Source organism: Cydia amplana, chromosome 26 (assembly GCF_948474715.1).
Source record: "Cydia amplana chromosome 26, ilCydAmpl1.1, whole genome shotgun sequence".
NCBI lineage: Eukaryota > Metazoa > Arthropoda > Insecta > Lepidoptera > Tortricidae > Cydia > Cydia amplana.
The window spans coordinates 3,113,674-3,130,832 of record NC_086094.1 but is presented as its reverse complement, the minus strand read 5'-3'; the positions used below and the strand labels follow the sequence as shown (position 1 = coordinate 3,130,832).

Sequence of the window (17,159 nt, the reverse complement as noted above, 5' to 3'; positions counted from 1 at the left end):
TAGTAATTTTATAACACAACGAAAGTGGGGGGTTTTCGGGGGCTAACAATCGATCTAGCTAGGTCTTATACCTGGGAAAACTAGCATTTTTGAGTTTTTGTATGTGTTCCGAGGCAAGCTTGGTCTCTCAGATATTAATATTACAAACTGACATACTCTAGAAAGAGTACCTATTTCGTCATTTAAGTAATATATATTACGAAAATGTTTAAATTCAATCGAGTAACATCATATTATGTTTTATGTTTCAAATTATTGTTAAATTCCTTTAGTATTAATTTAGTGGTACTCTGAAAACATCGTCTAACTAAAGTATTCAGTATTTTATAAACGATTTACAGAGAAATAAAAATAAAATACTACCTTACTCAACTAAAATTAAGCTATTAAATAAAACACACTGATGAGTGTGTTTATTCTACTTACTTTGTCCAGAAACATATGAAGATACCTTTTGGTTTATATTTTCTTGTTACACATAAATAATACATTTACTAAATAAAACAAAAGAAGATTGCACAGTGCTCGACCGGTAATCTAATTTGATTTTGAAGTTAGCCGAGATTTTGACACTGATTACGAACACGACAGATAACGGTGACATTTGCTAATGTTGCCATACTTTGGTAGTAAATCTACCAAAGAGCTATATTTTCTACTAAGTATTAAATAATAATTTTGCACTAGTGCGATAATTAGCACATTACGTTACTATAGTTGGTCCAACCAATTTGTGAGTCAGTAAGAACCAGGAAAACTTTACTCATCCTTTTCTTTTGGGTGCTAGTACTAGTGTAAGTCAAAGATAGTATGATTATCTCTGTCTATGTTTGAAATGAGACAGTCCTTTGACAAACTATACGTCGAAAATTTAAAGTTCTATATGTAGCTACATAATAAAGTGCTTGCACACCAACATGAATCATACTGTATTACCTCATAATGTAGAATTGCTCTAGTCTATGATTAAAAGAGATAAGAAAAAAAAATTGTATTAGTTATACGAGCATTTTATATTGGTCACGAAGGATTATTTCAGAAATAAAAACTTATAACAATACCGGTATTTCTAATAATACAAATTACTTTTACAGCAGAGACTTCAATTTCAGGTTATTCAAGTGTCTAAATCCTTTTAAATGGTCTTCTCTATTGCGTACATCCTTTGGTACTCTGCATTCGCATACCAGACACCGCAGTTCTCCTTTTATTTCTTCATAAGGCTCATTTACATCAACTGTTACATTATTTTTATCATTTCTTTCAGTTGTGGTCGTTTTACTTGTGTTTTCGTTGTTTCTTTCGGCCGTAGCCGCTTCTTTCGGTTTGCCGCTTCTGATATTGTTTGTTTTTCGTAAATTGTGATGATGTGATTGCTTGTGTTTTGTTACGTTTAGGTTGTTGATCTTCTGGTTGCACAGAATGCAGTGGCTGTATGCTTCGTTTACCTGAAATATGTATAAAACATGTTTTAAAACTACGTTTGTTTGGAAAGTGCAATTCACAAGAGCCGGAAAATAGATATTGATCCGTGACTCTCTCTATCAGCTCAGAGATTGTTGACCCCCCTGCAAACAAGTTTCTATGCAGCGGGGTCAGTTATCTCTGTAGCTGACTGTACATGACCGGAGAAATGTGTCTACGAAAGTGATTAAAAACAAATTCCAATAATAATGATTAATTACCCAGTTATTTCCAGGTCATTTCAAATATTTTGTACACACAGCGTCAACATTGGTGTACGGTTTAAAATGTTTTTAAATTTTAGCAATATTAAAAATAGTATTAGGATTCAGGTATACCTAGTTCATAGGTCATATAAATTTCGAAAACAACGTTACGAGTAATAATAAACGTAAATACTTGTACCTTTCTCACATATTCTCCGTCATTTCCAATTTTAACAACACCACTCATGTGATCCAGACTGTATTTGTGTGCTTCAGAATCTTTTTCATTGAAAGTGCTATCGCAAACTATGCATTCAATGTCACCATTTCTGTACACTCTGTGAAAGCTGTGGAAATGATCACTATAAACGTTAACAGTGTCGTCATTTATCTTTATATGTACTCTGGAATACGATTCTTTAATTTGGAATTGGTTTTTAGTGTCCATAAATTTGCGCAGCTCTTTCTCGTAGGGCTCCCTTGCTGATTTTGCTTTCTGTTCCACAGTTTCTTTTCCGGTTTTCGTCGAGGTACTAGGCTCATTTTGAGCTGGTCCATTTTCTGTCACATCTTTAGTTTGAGGAAGTGTTTTAGTTTTAATCCAACCGCTTGATGTAGGCAAAACTGAATTTGCAGGTGGATTATTTTCATTTTTGTTGGTGTTCATGTTATTTTTAGGAGTATCTACTTTACTAAAATCTTCATCTTTACTTTCTGAGCCTGTATCATTGGTGGTACAATTTGCATTGACTTTTCTTACTACATTATCTATGCTAGCTTCTGATTGGAGTTTTGACGTTGGAGTTACGACGGCGTCATTAATATTATTATTCTCTTCAACAATTTTAAAGTCTTTTTCATCTTTCTTACCACTAATTCCTATTTTATCAACCTTGTTATCAGCATTATGATCTGATTCATCATCATCACCAACGTATGCTTTCATCAGCTCACAGAGCAGGTTATCATGCATCACAGCGACTCGATGTTCTTTTGTCTTTTCATGGTCTTCATCAACGACTGCCGCGCAGTTTGTGCAGAAGCGCCCAGTCTGCGCGGCGAGGGGTGGGGGGAGCGCGGAGATGAGCGCGTGCGCGCGCAGCGAGGCCACGCGAGCGATGCGCGCGTTCGTTTGATGCTTGACGCTCGCGTTGTGCTCGCGAGCGAACGCGGCCGGCACGTCGATGGCGCATATGTGGCATGTGTAGCTAACGTCTGACAGTTCTGGAACTTCTGGAATTTAAATATGATCGGTTGAGTGAATTTAATATCGCGCGTTGACAATTTAGAGGTTTACAAAAAGATGATTTATGGGTTAAAATATAAATGATATATAGGTATATATTTTTTTTTATAATTAGATTAATATAATATGTACCTATGTAATATCTAATTACTATACATAAGTGCTTGTTGCTATAGTATAGCTGGTCAACCAAATCTTGTCAGTAAAAAAAGGCGCGAAATTCAAATTTTCTATGGGACGATATCCCTTCGCGCCTACATTTTTCAAATTTGCCGCCTTTTTCTACTGTCAAGATCTGGTTGACTAAGTATATATTGTGAATTTGAATTTGATGGCTAATTGATCCAGTTGTCTGTTTTGGTTTTGTTCACACAGTATGTGATAACGCAATTACTATCATATGGTATTTGGTATTTTGGTGTATTAGACAGTAAGGCAGCTTTCACAATATATGCGGATGAGCACGCCGCTCCGGTGTGCGAGCGGGACATCGTACATATCGCTGTCTCGCTCACACATGTGATAACCGCGTAATACCTGTGCACTCCTTGATGACTTGGAAGTGGAAGTGCTCCTTCTTCAGGAAGTCGTTGTTATGGGTGCGCAGGGGCAGCAGAGCCAGGTCCACGTCGTCCAACCGTATTGAGTACGTCGTCATTCTGAATCTGTGCGAGATAGGACAATTTAAACGGGTCACATCGCGTACAATATAATATTTGGGTCATATGGTTACCTTTACATAGGTATGTTTTTAATTTTATTTTTAACATTATTTTTCTGCACTAATTCAACAAAATGAACTATATGTATAGTCAACCGGGTTAAATGCGTCACTTGGGGTAAAAGCGTCTTCTAAAGATATTTTCCAAACGGAACATTTTAGAACTATTATAGCCGTCTACATTAAAAGTCCGGTGACCATACATACATACATATGTATAATCACGCCTATTTCCCGGAGGAGTAGGCAAAGACCACGGATTTCCATTTTTCGGATTTTCATGTTTTTGTGACTATACTTCGAACATAAAGGCTTGCAACAGTAAACGCATTGTATATACACCTTAGGGAACAAATAAATAACAAATCAAACACCTGTGTCCCATAGCCGCCAGATGGGCGGCACTGCCGCGCACACAGCCGACGGCTGAGACCAGAGGACGAACAATGAATAATCCTAACAATAAACGTGTTGATTTTGTGTTGTTGACTGTTGTTGAGTCGGCAATTGAGACATTCCACACAGATGTGGCTGCTGACAATAAACAACCGGGCAAGTAAGGATGTGGCCCCTTCTCGAAACAAAGGTTGTTTTGAGACACATGATTGTGACGACTCGTCTGGCCTAGTGACCCTGCCTGTTAAGCCGCGGTCCTGGGTTCGAATCCCCATAAGGGCATTTATTTGTGTGATGAGCACAGATATTTGTTCCTGAGTCTTGGGTGTTTTCTATGTATTTATGTATTTGTATATTATATATATCGTTGTCTGAGCTTACCGTGGGACTTAGTCAATCTGTGTAAGAATGTCCTATAGTATATATATTTTTGTGTTTTTTTTTCTATTTAAATGAACCTAGCCGCCGCCATACAATCGAAGTAAACGCTCATTTTGAAACTACATTCTAAAATAACATGAAATTTGACATGAAAATTCAAGTAAGTAGCTGAGTAATGTAAAACCTCAACTTAGATTGTATGAGAGCGGTTTCGGGAGACTGTTAAGTAAGCATATAAATATACGTAGGTACTTATGCTTAAAAATATCACCCACTGGGTTGAGGAGAGGATCTAACATAACACCCCCTTCGGCAGTCGGGTACCTAAAAGCTAAGAAGGTTTGGTTGGGCATAGGCCAATAGAATAACATGTGGGGAAAATAAACAGCTAGAGAAACTAGATTAACGAATCGATAATACATAATATTAACTTAAACATTTCATCATACGGATCCACTTGCCCCGAGCACAATTAACTATGTTCCTCTTACCTGATTAACTAATACATAAATAAATGATATGTACGAACCTGTACTATTAATAACCAATTTGTCACCAGCACACAACCGACCACACAAACCACCGGATTTCAACTAACAACAAGCCATTGATAACGAAATTCTTCTTAATACTTCATAAATACAACTTTGAAATGACTCATTTGCATTTTTCACACGATTATACCTCTAGTTGCTACTGCCATAAGTATTAGAATTTCGTGAACCAAAATGACGCTTAAGTCGTTTTTGCTTTCAGTTCGCACATTACAATAACATTAAGGTATAGAAATAGATTAACTGTGCTTAGGATTTTAATGAACTTAATCCCTTTTAGAATATTGGAATTTTTAGAGATCTTTAATCTTATTTCTTAATCCTAGGTATTAGAATAATAGTTTGACCCAATTTGTCCAACTGATGTGTAATTTTTGTAGTGAATTGGCTAGTCAATTTTTTATTTTAGTATCTGGGATATAAAAGCAGTGACCCTACCTTAAAATTTATTTACGTCACCCTAGTGGGATTTTCTCCCCGCTACGCGAGCTAAGACCAAGACGTAAAACTTTGGACAAACCACGGGCGATACTGCCAGTAAAGCCAGTTCGTAAAGCCAGGCGTGGCTCACTCCGCGATTTCGTCGCTTTGCTACAGGTAGCTAAAAATACATCCGTTCCGCCCCAATTTTGGGGAAAGCCAAAAGCCGCGCGTGGCGCTGTCGCCACCTAGCGGCCATATCTGTGCTGATCGTAACAGACGCGTTTTGTTAGAGAGTGAGTCTTCTGTACTTAGCACTATTATTTATTCTGTGGTAAAGCCCCAGATCACACCTGCGATCTGAGCCCGTACCATGAGTCATTGACAGTGTCAAAACTGATATAAACGCTTTCGAGAACGTAATTTACTTTCTATACATCTATATGCGAGTACGGTACGAGCGAGTTGTATAGAAAGTAAATTACGTTCTCGGTGACGTTTATGTCAGTGACAAACTGGTGGTAGTGGTACTAGAGCAGCGGTTCTCAATCTTTTTTTTTGACGGAACCCTTTTGGAAAGCGAAATACTTGATGGAACCCTACAATAAAACAATAGTTTTTAGACGTGTATTTTTTTATTAATAAGCATAATAATTATGCTTATTTTATTATTCTAAATTATTCTAAATTCTCGCGGAACCCCTGCAGGAGTGTCGCGGAACCCTAGGGTTCCGCGGAACACACTTTGAGAATGGTTGTACTAGAGCATTCACGAATTCACCTACCTAGGTATGTAATGTACTATTATCTGCCTCTTTATCGCTCGAATATCATGCAAGATTCGAGTGGTAAAGAGACTCTGTTATTTTGGTAAGTATTATGAACAGATACAATTTTTTCTTTCTTTGAATTGCTTAATTTCTCTAACTATTACATTAATTGCCTATTAGATTAGTCTTTACAACCTTCAGCGTACGAATTACGAATCCGGCTACCACGTGACAGGCATAGCCTAGTGTGGGGCCATAGGACATTATTAATTGTTAATAAGGTTTCTTCTTTTGAATAAATATTATTCTTATTCTTAGATAATAAAATTGGCGCTTAACCGAATTCATGAATTTTTTTTCTACTCCAGCACTTAAATGTGTCAATTAAATGACTGACAGTGATATCTAAAGCAATGTCATTTGAATGCTTTGTCTATAGGCTCATAAGATGACTGCTAGCAGTCATCTTATGAGTATAATACAACTGCTTTATTTTTTTTAAAGATACAAGTTCCGATCATCTTGATTGAAAGAGGTATGTTTTCATTTACAATAGTAACTCTTTTTTTTTTTTAAATAATAACTCTTTTTTTTTTTTTAATAATAACTCAATTTTTTTTAAATAATAACTCTTTTTTAATAATAACTCTTTTTTTTTTAATAACTTTTTTTTTTTGCTTCAGCTGTCATAGAAAAAGTAATGTATGCAACATTGGTTCTTAAAATTCTCGGGTCTTTTTTTACAAAACTCGACTACGTCTCGTTTTGCAACTTCGACCCTTGAATTTTAAGAACCCTTATTATATCACTGTTGCATAAACTACTATTTAAACACGTGGTGATAATTAATATACTCCTACTCATAGCACTGCAACTGGTATATCTAGGCGGAAATACATATAAAATATGTAGGTGTATAAAATAACGCTATGAAATATTAAATTTAGCTTTGCTAATCCGCGATATAATACCATGCTAGGAAATTCACAACTTAATTTAATTTTAGTAAAGATATTACTATTAGCCTTGTAAATTAAATTAGCGAACGTTTCTACTGGATTTATAAATAAGCATACGGAACCGGAATATAACATCATTTTAATAATACCTTTGTCTAATCGATGAACCGACCACGATTAGTTAAGGACATTGGGCACATTAGGTAAACAGTTTCAATTAATAATTGGGTATTAAGACCTGCGCCTATTCGATTTATATCTCAGGGATTAATTTAATTATAATGTGATTACATTGATTAATGTATTCTGTTCTCAATTTCCGTTCTATTTGTAGCATAATTATTTGATAAATAAAGTCACTTGTCACAAGGACTAAACATGTAACACAATATAGTTCTCAATATACCTATCACATTTTGATAACAATACTTTATAGAGTTTTAGTTAAGATATAGTGTTATACAAAAAGATCGGGGTCCCTTTGTTTCCCATAAAGATTTAAGTCATAATGTATTGTTTGTTATATAATCATTAGTCATAAAACTTAAACCGTTAACGTTTCAAGATTTTCGTAAGGCTATCCTATAGATAGGTTAGGTTAGGTTTGTTTTATGGCAATCCAGTGACGTGTTTCTGAACCAAATGAATTATGACTAACGAAAATGCGGGCAAACAATACATTATGACTTAAAACTTTTTGGGAAACAATAGAGACCCAAAAAGACCTCATAAGAAAGCCTGCAGCTTAGCGTATTGCTACTTTGCCTGGAGGACTAGCACAGGAAGACAGGAACGACGCGACGTATCTCGCTACTAAATAGACTGCTTGTGCTTGACTTTTTCTAACTGTAACGAGATCCTGTCGCGCCGCTCCTATACTAGGTCTAGAGTCTATTAAAAAAGTTGGAATGTATAAAAATCAAGTTAACAATATACAAACATTGACGTATATCTCAGGACTGGTCTTACAGGCAATAAGAATGTGGCATGAATGGGGCCAGTACAGCGGCGTGACACCGCTACAACGCGATCGGTTGATGAGTTCGCATCACGCGCGCGATTTGTCGCAACTAGTCAGAGGCTTAGAGGGCACGATTGACTCGACTTCGTGAGTAACACCGCTGAACTAGTACCATTTTTAGTGCACGAAACAATATGGAGCACAAATGAACAGAGCGCACAAAATGAGCGTTCGCCGCGTAGCTGGAATGTAACTGTAATGTAACACGATCGCCGTAAACGATACATTACACCGAAATGTTACAAGTCAGTCCCCACCTTAAGGCCCGTCCTGAGAGTTACGTCAATGTATACAAAACACATTGTAATCAGTTTCGCCCTTATGTCGTACCTACTGATTGTATCATTGTAGGCGATAGTTCCTTATTTCATGTCTAATGTAAGTTTAGGTATAATCTTAAACTTATTTCTAGTATTAAGAAATCCAAAGACTTCTTTACAATGTAAACTATATGTAGTTTCAAAAAATCCCTGGCTACTCATTATGTCATTGTATTAGTCATAATTTTAATTAATAAGGTTTATTTGTGCATACTAACTCCATCTGTTGAGTCTAACACACTTTATTGTGAATATTTAAAAATAAAGTCACAGAGGGCGCTGGCGTGTATACTTAACCTAAAAACATGGCGAATTTACCGTTACCTATCTGCTCACCACGCGACACGCGAGCACTCTCTCATATTTTCACTTCAAAAACCTAGTTTTTATCCATCTTCCACCTGCGTACCCTACAATAAGCTGGTCTTCAAACCGGATCTCATGTGAACAGTGCCAATTAATGTTTTTAACGCCACCGAAGATGGTAATTACTCGCCGGCAAAAAGAAATGGCCGAAGCGAAGGCGAACTCGGTACCGCCGCCTACAGCCGACGTGTTACCTGGAACTTCTAACTCCAAAAAGGAAGTCAAGACCTCTGCACCCTCTGTTGCAAGCAGTAGAAGATCTACAGCATCCTCCATAGCAAGGCGTAAACAGCTGGAGTTGCAAGCAGCAGAGGAAAAGGCTCGAATCCAGATGGAGTTGATCGACAAACGCCTAGAAGCTGAAATTGCCGCCGCCGAGGCCGAAGATCAAGAAAAGTTTGACGTCGCTAGTTTAAGTGAAGTGAACCAAGATCGAGTGTCGGACTGGTTGACCCAGCAACAGTATGCCGCCGAGCACCGCCCACCTGTGCCCCCCGAGCCGGTCGCGCAAGTTTCCGATCGTGCAGCACCAGCACAGCATGTGGACACCGCTAGCAGCATCATGGAGTTGGCGAATGCCCTAAAGAACATGATGGGCCAATCATCGTCGCATCGCGAGGAACGTCTACTCAGCCGTTTGGCCACTCCGCGCGACCTACCTATATTTAGCGGAGACAGTCTAGAATGGCTGCATTTTAAAAATGCCTACGATGAATCATTATCGTCGTGCAAATACTCAGAATACGAGACTCTGTCCAGACTTCGACGAGCACTGCGAGGCGAAGCCAAAGAAGCTGTCACCGACCTACTGATTGGCAACACCTCATCCAAGGATATCATGGATGCTCTCGAACTTAAATACGGACGAGCAGAAACTATTATTTGCAACATAACTGCACAATTACGTAAGTTGCACCCGTTACCTACGCATTATCAGCAAGATTTAGTTAACTTCGCCACAAAAGTAAACAACTGCGTTGCAACTATACGTGCATTAAAACAAAGTGATCATTTACGCAATCCTGAGCTCGCGTCCGCTATTACAAGCAAATTACCGAGCACACTTTTGGGAAAGTGGACTGAATACGCTTACGAGAAGATTCTAGCAGGAGAATCCAAACTAGAATTGCTGGCACAATTTCTGAAGAAAGAAGCCAACATGACCCTGGTCACCGGAGCTGTGCAGCCGCGAGAAGTGAAAAAGCCAGCACCGACCGAGCCCCATTTTAAACGCGACAAAAACGATGACAAAAGTCGTTATACGCACCACGTACTTGCTACCAGTACCAGTACACGAACTAATCATATTTCGTGCTCATTTTGTAAGAAAGGCGTACATTCACTACCAGACTGTCGCGTATTTAAACGTGCGATGCGCAGAGATAAATGGAAATTTGTTAAAACACAAAGATTGTGCTTCAAATGTTTAACCGCACGCCACGATATAGACACCTGTGATGCACCTGACTGCGACATAGAGGAATGCGGACTAAAACATCACCGCTTACTTCATTGGAAACAAGCTACATCTACGAGTACATTATCATCGGACTCCGCGACTCCCGTGAGCAACGAGCAACCGAGCACGCCGCTCCCGCCGGACCCGCCGCTTGCTCAACCGCGCCGCGCTGCCAGTGACGCCGCCGATGCTACGATCGCTCACGTCGCGACGCCCAACGATGTGACGGCCGACTCGAACGAGAACGTGTTATTAAAAGTAGTCCCAGTGAAATTGTATGGACCCCGTGGTGAAATACAGACTTATGCGTTACTTGACGATTGCGCTGCCGTTTCGATGTTGGACTCTAGTCTAGCCGATGAACTTGGTCTACAAAGTGAGCGTCCTAGTGCGATAAGATTCGTTGACGCGTTCGGGATTGAAGTGTATCAATCTGACGCGCCTAAAGTTCGCGCCAAAATATCTGGACTGGACAATACCTTTTACGATATAAGTTTGCGTAAAAGTTCGAAATTAAATATACCACCGCAAAATTTATCCGCCGTTAATCAAATTTCGTGCAACAAGTTAGCTGGAATAAAAAATATTGTTTGTAAAAAACGTGTTGTGCCTCGCTTGCTTATAGGTGAAGATAACTATTATCTAATAGCACCGCTCGAGATCATTCATGGTGGCAGAAATGCTCCATATGGAACCCGCTGTCGGCTGGGATGGTGCATCCACGGCTACTGCAGTCGCGCTCACTCCTCCGCGTCTCAGGTAAGTCACAGTGTTTGCCATCTCGCTCACTCTTATGATGGGATCGACAGTACTACTAATCTTGATACCAGTGCACTTAATGACCTAATTAAGCAGTCGTATTGCCTAGACTCCATAGGAGTTTCGACCTTATGTCGCGAGAACAAGGCACATCTGCGTGCTATTCAGATTTTAGACGAAACTGCACGTTTGATTGATAACCGATGGGAAGTAGGTTTGCCATTTAAACAGGATAACTTTACTATGCCCGATACTTATAACTATGCATTATCTCGCATGCAATCTTTGTTACGTAAATTTGAATATGATCCTGTTTACGCTAATAGGTATGCTCAGGAAATAAATAAGTTATTATCCGAGGGGTATGCGCGTGAGTTGCAGGAAAACGAACTCTCAGTCAATCACGTATGGTACATTTCACATTTTGGTGTACAAAACGTAAACAAACCCGGTAAATTAAGATTGGTTTTTGATTCAAGCGCACGCGCTAGGAATAACATGTGTTTGAATGATTATCTATTGACCGGGCCTGATTTATATAACTCGCTTTTAGGTATAATGTTGAGATTACGCGAGAAGGAGTTCATCATTATTGGTGATATTAAGGACATGTTTTTACGTATTAAAATTCGTCCCGAAGATCAACATGTTTTTCGATTTCTATGGCAAGCGTCAGCCAGTGATCCGATCAAAACATATGTAATGCAAAGCCTTATTTTCGGTGCAAATTGCGCGCCCTTTATCGCGCAACATATAAAAAATAAAAATGCGCTTAAATACGAAGACCAGTATCCCGAAGCTGTTCAAGTGATTATAAACTCGCATTATATGGACGATTGTTATTATTCCACAGATAGTGAGGAAAATGCTATTCAATTAATTAAAGATATTACGTACATACATAGCATGGGCGGCTTCGAGATACGTGGTTGGTCTAGCAACAGCAAAACGGTTTTGAACGCGTTACCGGCCACGGCGCTGGCTCAGTCAGCTGTTCAGTTCAAGGACGGAGCTACGAATATGACTGAGCGCGCTCTCGGTTTAATGTGGCATCCTTCCGACGACACCTTTAGCGTAAAAGTGTCGACTGGGCAGATCTCGTCCGAGATTTCAAATGGAAGCGTTCCGCCTACAAAGGCTAAAATGCTTAGCATTATTATGTCAATTTATGACTTACATGGTTTTCTCACACCGTTTGTTATAAAAGCTAAAATTTTATTTCAAGACGTACATCGAAGCGGAGTCGACTGGAAGTGCCACATCCGGCCTGAAGAACATACTCGTTGGAAGGTTTGGCTCGACGAGTTGAAACAGCTGGAGTCGCTGCGTATACCGCGCTGGTACCTGCGCGCCGGCACCTGGACGCCGTGCTATGACTCACCGTCTACGTCTGCGTCTTGCGAGAAGATACTGGATATACAGATGCACATTTTTTGTGATGCATCGATTAAAGCCTACGCCACGGTAATATATTGGCGATTTACGCGTGCTGATGGTTTCGTACTCGTTTGTTTGGCTGCTAGTAAAAGCCGCGTAAGTCCTTTACGTCCGATTTCGGTCCCGAGACTCGAACTTCAGGGATGTCTGCTTGGGACACGGCTGGCAAAGACCGTTGGCACTGAGCAAAAGAATCTGGTGCCAAGTAAGCGATATTTTTGGACGGATTCCAGTACTGTCTTACAGTGGGTAAGAAGTGACCCCAGGAGCTACAAGCCTTACGTTGCTCATAGGCTTGGGGAGATCGATGAGCTGACTAATGTCAATGAATGGCATTACGTGCCATCTCGTTTGAACATAGCTGATATTGCTACCAAGACGGATAGCCCTCCGCTGAACTACGGTGACACCTGGTTTCAAGGTCCTGCATTCCTGCGTCAACCCGAAGATCAGTGGCCAAAAGACTTGAAGAACGCGAAGATCGTCGAGGAGGCTACCTGTGAAAAAAGAAGTATTAATGTGGTTAGTACACTTGAAATACACTCACCTGTACCCGATGAAGGACGTTTCTCCAGCTGGATCCGACTCGTACGCACCGCTGCAAGAGTTTTATATTTTATAAAAATATGTAGACAGAAGTGTCAAGAAAGAAAACTAAATCAAGGAAGAAAGAAGAATGAAAAGAATAAAGACACAATACAGCTCGATTCTGCAATGATGAAGAGGGCAGAAAAACATATAATAAAAAAGTGTCAAAGTGATACCTTTGCTGCCGAGATTGCCTGTGTAACACAGGGTAAACCACTGCCGTCAAACAGTCGTCTACTAAAAGTGACTCCATATTTAGACGACGATGGAATCCTTCGTGTTGGCGGCCGCATAGATCAAACTGCAGGGGTAGAACTGTCAACTACACGTCCACCAATCTTGGATGGAAAACACAGAACCACTCGGTTATTGGTTGAATACTACCACAGACGTGCCATGCACGTGGCGAATGAACATGTCGTCAACGAATTACGACAGTCTTATTGGATCGTAAATCTGCGTCCGACTGTACGCAGCGTCGCCGCGCAGTGTTTGTTTTGCCGCTACCGACGCGCTCGACCGCAGCCTCAGAGAATGGGTGATTTACCTGCCGCGCGCTTACAGTACAGTCGAAGGCCTTTTTCATACACAGGGGTTGATTTTTTCGGCCCTATGGAGACGACCATTGGTCGAGGAAGACAGAAAAGATATGGCATGCTCTTTACATGTCTCACTGTGCGAGCCATTCACATTGAGATCACAGAATCACTGAGTACGGAATCTGCAATTATGGCGCTCATACGTATGTCTGCTCGCCGTGGCACCCCGCTGGTTCTATTTTCAGATAATGGTACAAATCTACGGGGAGCCAACAACGAGCTGAAGACGAGTCTTCAGCAACTGAACGTAGAAAAACTGCGCGAAGATGGAGCCGTCAGAGGGATTGAATGGAGATTCATCCCTCCCGGAGCCCCTGAAATGGGCGGCGCATGGGAGCGCATGGTCCGTACAGTTAAGACGGCGCTCAAGGTCGTCATGAAGGAGCGCGCACCACATCCTGAAACCTTATCCACGTTGATGGCAGAAGTGGAGGCTCTCGTAAACAGCCGTCCTATCACACACGTGTCGACGGATCCCGGTTACCCCGAAGCGTTGACGCCTAACCATTTTTTGATTGGCAGTTCATCTACTGGAGCTCCTATCGGTAAGTACGACGACTCTGACCTTTGCCTCCGCAAAAGGTGGCGCGTAGCTCAGCGTCTTACAGATATGTTTTGGGCTAGGTGGATAAAAGAATACCTACCTTACCTACGCTTTTACCTCGTCAAAAATGGACTAGGGAATCTAGATCGTTAAAAGTAGGAGATTATGTAGTACTGGTCGATCCCAATTTAGAGCGCGGCTCCTGGCGACACGGTGTAGTGAGCGCGGCGCACGCTGGCCGTGACGGCCGCATTCGAGTGGTAGATGTGCGCACACGCTTAGGTCAATTGCGCAGACCTGCCACACGCGTCGCATTACTGTCCCCAGTTGATGGCTAGTGCTTATCAGCACTAAGGGGCGGGGATGTAGGCGATAGTTCCTTATTTCATGTCTAATGTAAGTTTAGGTATAATCTTAAACTTATTTCTAGTATTAAGAAATCCAAAGACTTCTTTACAATGTAAACTATATGTAGTTTCAAAAAATCCCTGGCTACTCATTATGTCATTGTATTAGTCATAATTTTAATTAATAAGGTTTATTTGTGCATACTAACTCCATCTGTTGAGTCTAACACACTTTATTGTGAATATTTAAAAATAAAGTCACAGAGGGCGCTGGCGTGTATACTTAACCTAAAAACATGGCGAATTTACCGTTACCTATCTGCTCACCACGCGACACGCGAGCACTCTCATATTTTCACTTCAAAAACCTAGTTTTTATCCATCTTCCACCTGCGTACCCTACAATCATGTTTCGCTGAACTAAGCGATAACTATAAGGCTAGGTTAAGTAGGAAGGGATTTCACCGCTCCTGTGTTGCCAGTTGTTATATACGCTACATATTTTACTATCATTATTTTATATTTGCACGATTCTTAGAATAACCGGTCAAGTCGAGTCAAATTTGCGCATGAAGGGTTCCGTACCTTTACGCAAAAAACGGCAGAAAAATCACGTTTGCTGTGTGACAAAGTTGCGTTCGGCGCTCGAGGTCACAAACTTCATAAACATCACTACATAGTATAAAACAAAGTCGCTTCCCTGTCTGTCTGTCTGTATGCTTAGATCTTTAAAACTACGCAACGGATTTTGATGCGGTTTTTTTTAATAGATAAAGTGATTCAAGAGGAAGGTTTATGTATAATTTGTTAACCCGTGCGAAGCCGGGGCGGGTCGCTAGTCATAAATAAGTCTGCAAAAAATCAGAACTACCGGATTTGACGCAGAAGAGCCACGTTACAAAATTCCACATATTTACTGGATTTTATCTATTCTTACCATCAGGCGATTCGTCTTTTGCTCGCTTGGAGGCATGATATATCATATCATTAAAAAAAACACATTTAACCGATTTGCAAGAGCGAAGTGATCTCAAAATGAATAGTAATATACTAAACGACATCTGTTCTTTCCAGGTGATGGGCTTCGGGCTGTTCCTCATGGATTCTGACGCCTGCAACATCAACCGCCTGGACCAGAAGAAAAAGATCCGGCTCGACCGGATCGACAGGATCTTCAAGGTAAATATTTAAAAGATCCGGCTCTAGGGCTTCCAAAATTACGGAAATGTTAATTACGTAATTAGTTACGAAATTTAAAAAAATAATTACGTAATTACGTAATTCCGTAATTGAGTGTTCTAAAATAAAACGACAGTACAATTATTGGGGATCTTTAATTAGAACAGAATAACAGAATGGGACACACACCATGATCATTTTTTGTATTTTTTATTTTGAAAATATGACCGCATAAATGACAACGCGTTCAACGATTTATCCGATAAGGAGCTCGTAGCTCCTGCTGCAGCTGGACAGCGTTGGAGAAACGGTCCCGCAAAGACGTTGACACAATAAAGCGATCGTATCTCTCGGAAGTGTAGCGTTGTCCTCCGGATCCATGCTTCCTGGTGAAGTTTCCAGTCCTCTGGAATCGATAAACTGCTCGTAGAACTCGGAAACGGCTTATGTTGAGCTGCCGAGGAACCACAGACTGCGTCATTCCTAAATCCACCAGGGCTATTACTTGAGTTGCTACTGCTTCCGTGGTATCCATTTTCTTGGGGTGTTTTCTTTCTCCAGCTGTTCCGGGATGACCTCTGTGAACTCTGGATACCGAATGACCCATATCACACTTTTACCCCCCCTTTTATACCTCTCCAAGGTAACGCAACTAGCGACCCTATACAACGCGTATACATTCTAGGTGTTCTTTCAGAACGCGATAATTTCGTGATTATTATTATTTTTCCGAAAATGCTTTATTCATGTTTAAAGCTTATTAATTTTGCTTTTAAATGATATTAATATTTATAGGGTATTATAATACATATGATAAGAGCTATATTCGCTTGACACTAAAATCTGTGAGTGTGCGATTTTTTTTATTTTTCATAGTTCCGTAATTACGGAATTGTTCTTTTTAGTTACGTAATTATTAAAAGATCAATAGCTATCCGGGATTACGTTATTACGTAATTACGTAATTACGGAATGGAAGCCCTATCCGGCTCGTCCGGATCGGCCGGATCCACAAGGTACTTACATTTTTAAAAGATCCGGCTCGCCCGGATCGACCGGATCTTCAAGGTAAATATTTCAAAGATCCGGTTGGACCGGATCGACCGGATCTTCAAGGTACATATTTAAAACTTAGAATACATTTAAAAGTGGAAATATCACTGTCTTGGGTGTCTTGAACTCACGGCCTCTGGATCGATACTCCAGCGGTATGCCATCTGTGCCATCAAGACCTCATCCATAGCCAGCAAATCTTTCCACCATACGGGTCAAGGGGACCCGAGCGAGATCTACCGTAAGAGCGTTATACATCTTAAACGGTTACCGGAGTTCCAAGTCATATTGGAAGTTCACCAGTTACCCATACTAATTTTAATTTTTAACAAGCAGAAACGTCTGCTAACGATGCTATTAATAGACAGAC

At 40.3% G+C, this 17,159-nt stretch overlaps 2 protein-coding genes across 2 annotated transcripts in view; one reads left to right on the top strand and one right to left on the bottom strand.

The window, feature by feature from the left end:
• The window catches only part of LOC134660161 (cytoplasmic FMR1-interacting protein), a 94,937-nt gene that overhangs the window by 32,466 nt on the left and 45,312 nt on the right, over positions 1 to 17,159 (top strand). The window contains exon 7 of the mRNA XM_063515891.1: positions 15,632 to 15,736. Within this exon, the coding sequence (XP_063371961.1) occupies positions 15,632 to 15,736 (105 nt within the window). The remainder of the gene's footprint in view (positions 1 to 15,631; positions 15,737 to 17,159) is intronic.
• Positions 1,089 to 3,574, bottom strand: LOC134659941 (uncharacterized). Its single transcript, XM_063515638.1, has 3 exons — positions 3,454 to 3,574; positions 1,870 to 2,903; positions 1,089 to 1,448 (listed from the first exon to the last, which is right to left on the bottom strand). The coding sequence occupies exons 1-3, from the start codon at positions 3,572 to 3,574 to the stop codon at positions 1,089 to 1,091; spliced, it is 1,515 nt and encodes a 504-aa protein (XP_063371708.1).

Coding starts and splice junctions, on each gene's coding strand:
- LOC134659941 (XM_063515638.1), bottom strand. CDS start 3,574: ATGACGACGTACTCAATACGGTTGGACGACGTGGACCTGGCTCTGCTG. Junction 2,904..3,453: donor AGTCATCAAGGAGTGCACAG/GTATTACGCGGT, acceptor TTTAAATTCCAG/AAGTTCCAGAACTGTCAGAC. Junction 1,449..1,869: donor ACGGAGAATATGTGAGAAAG/GTACAAGTATTT, acceptor TACATATTTCAG/GTAAACGAAGCATACAGCCA.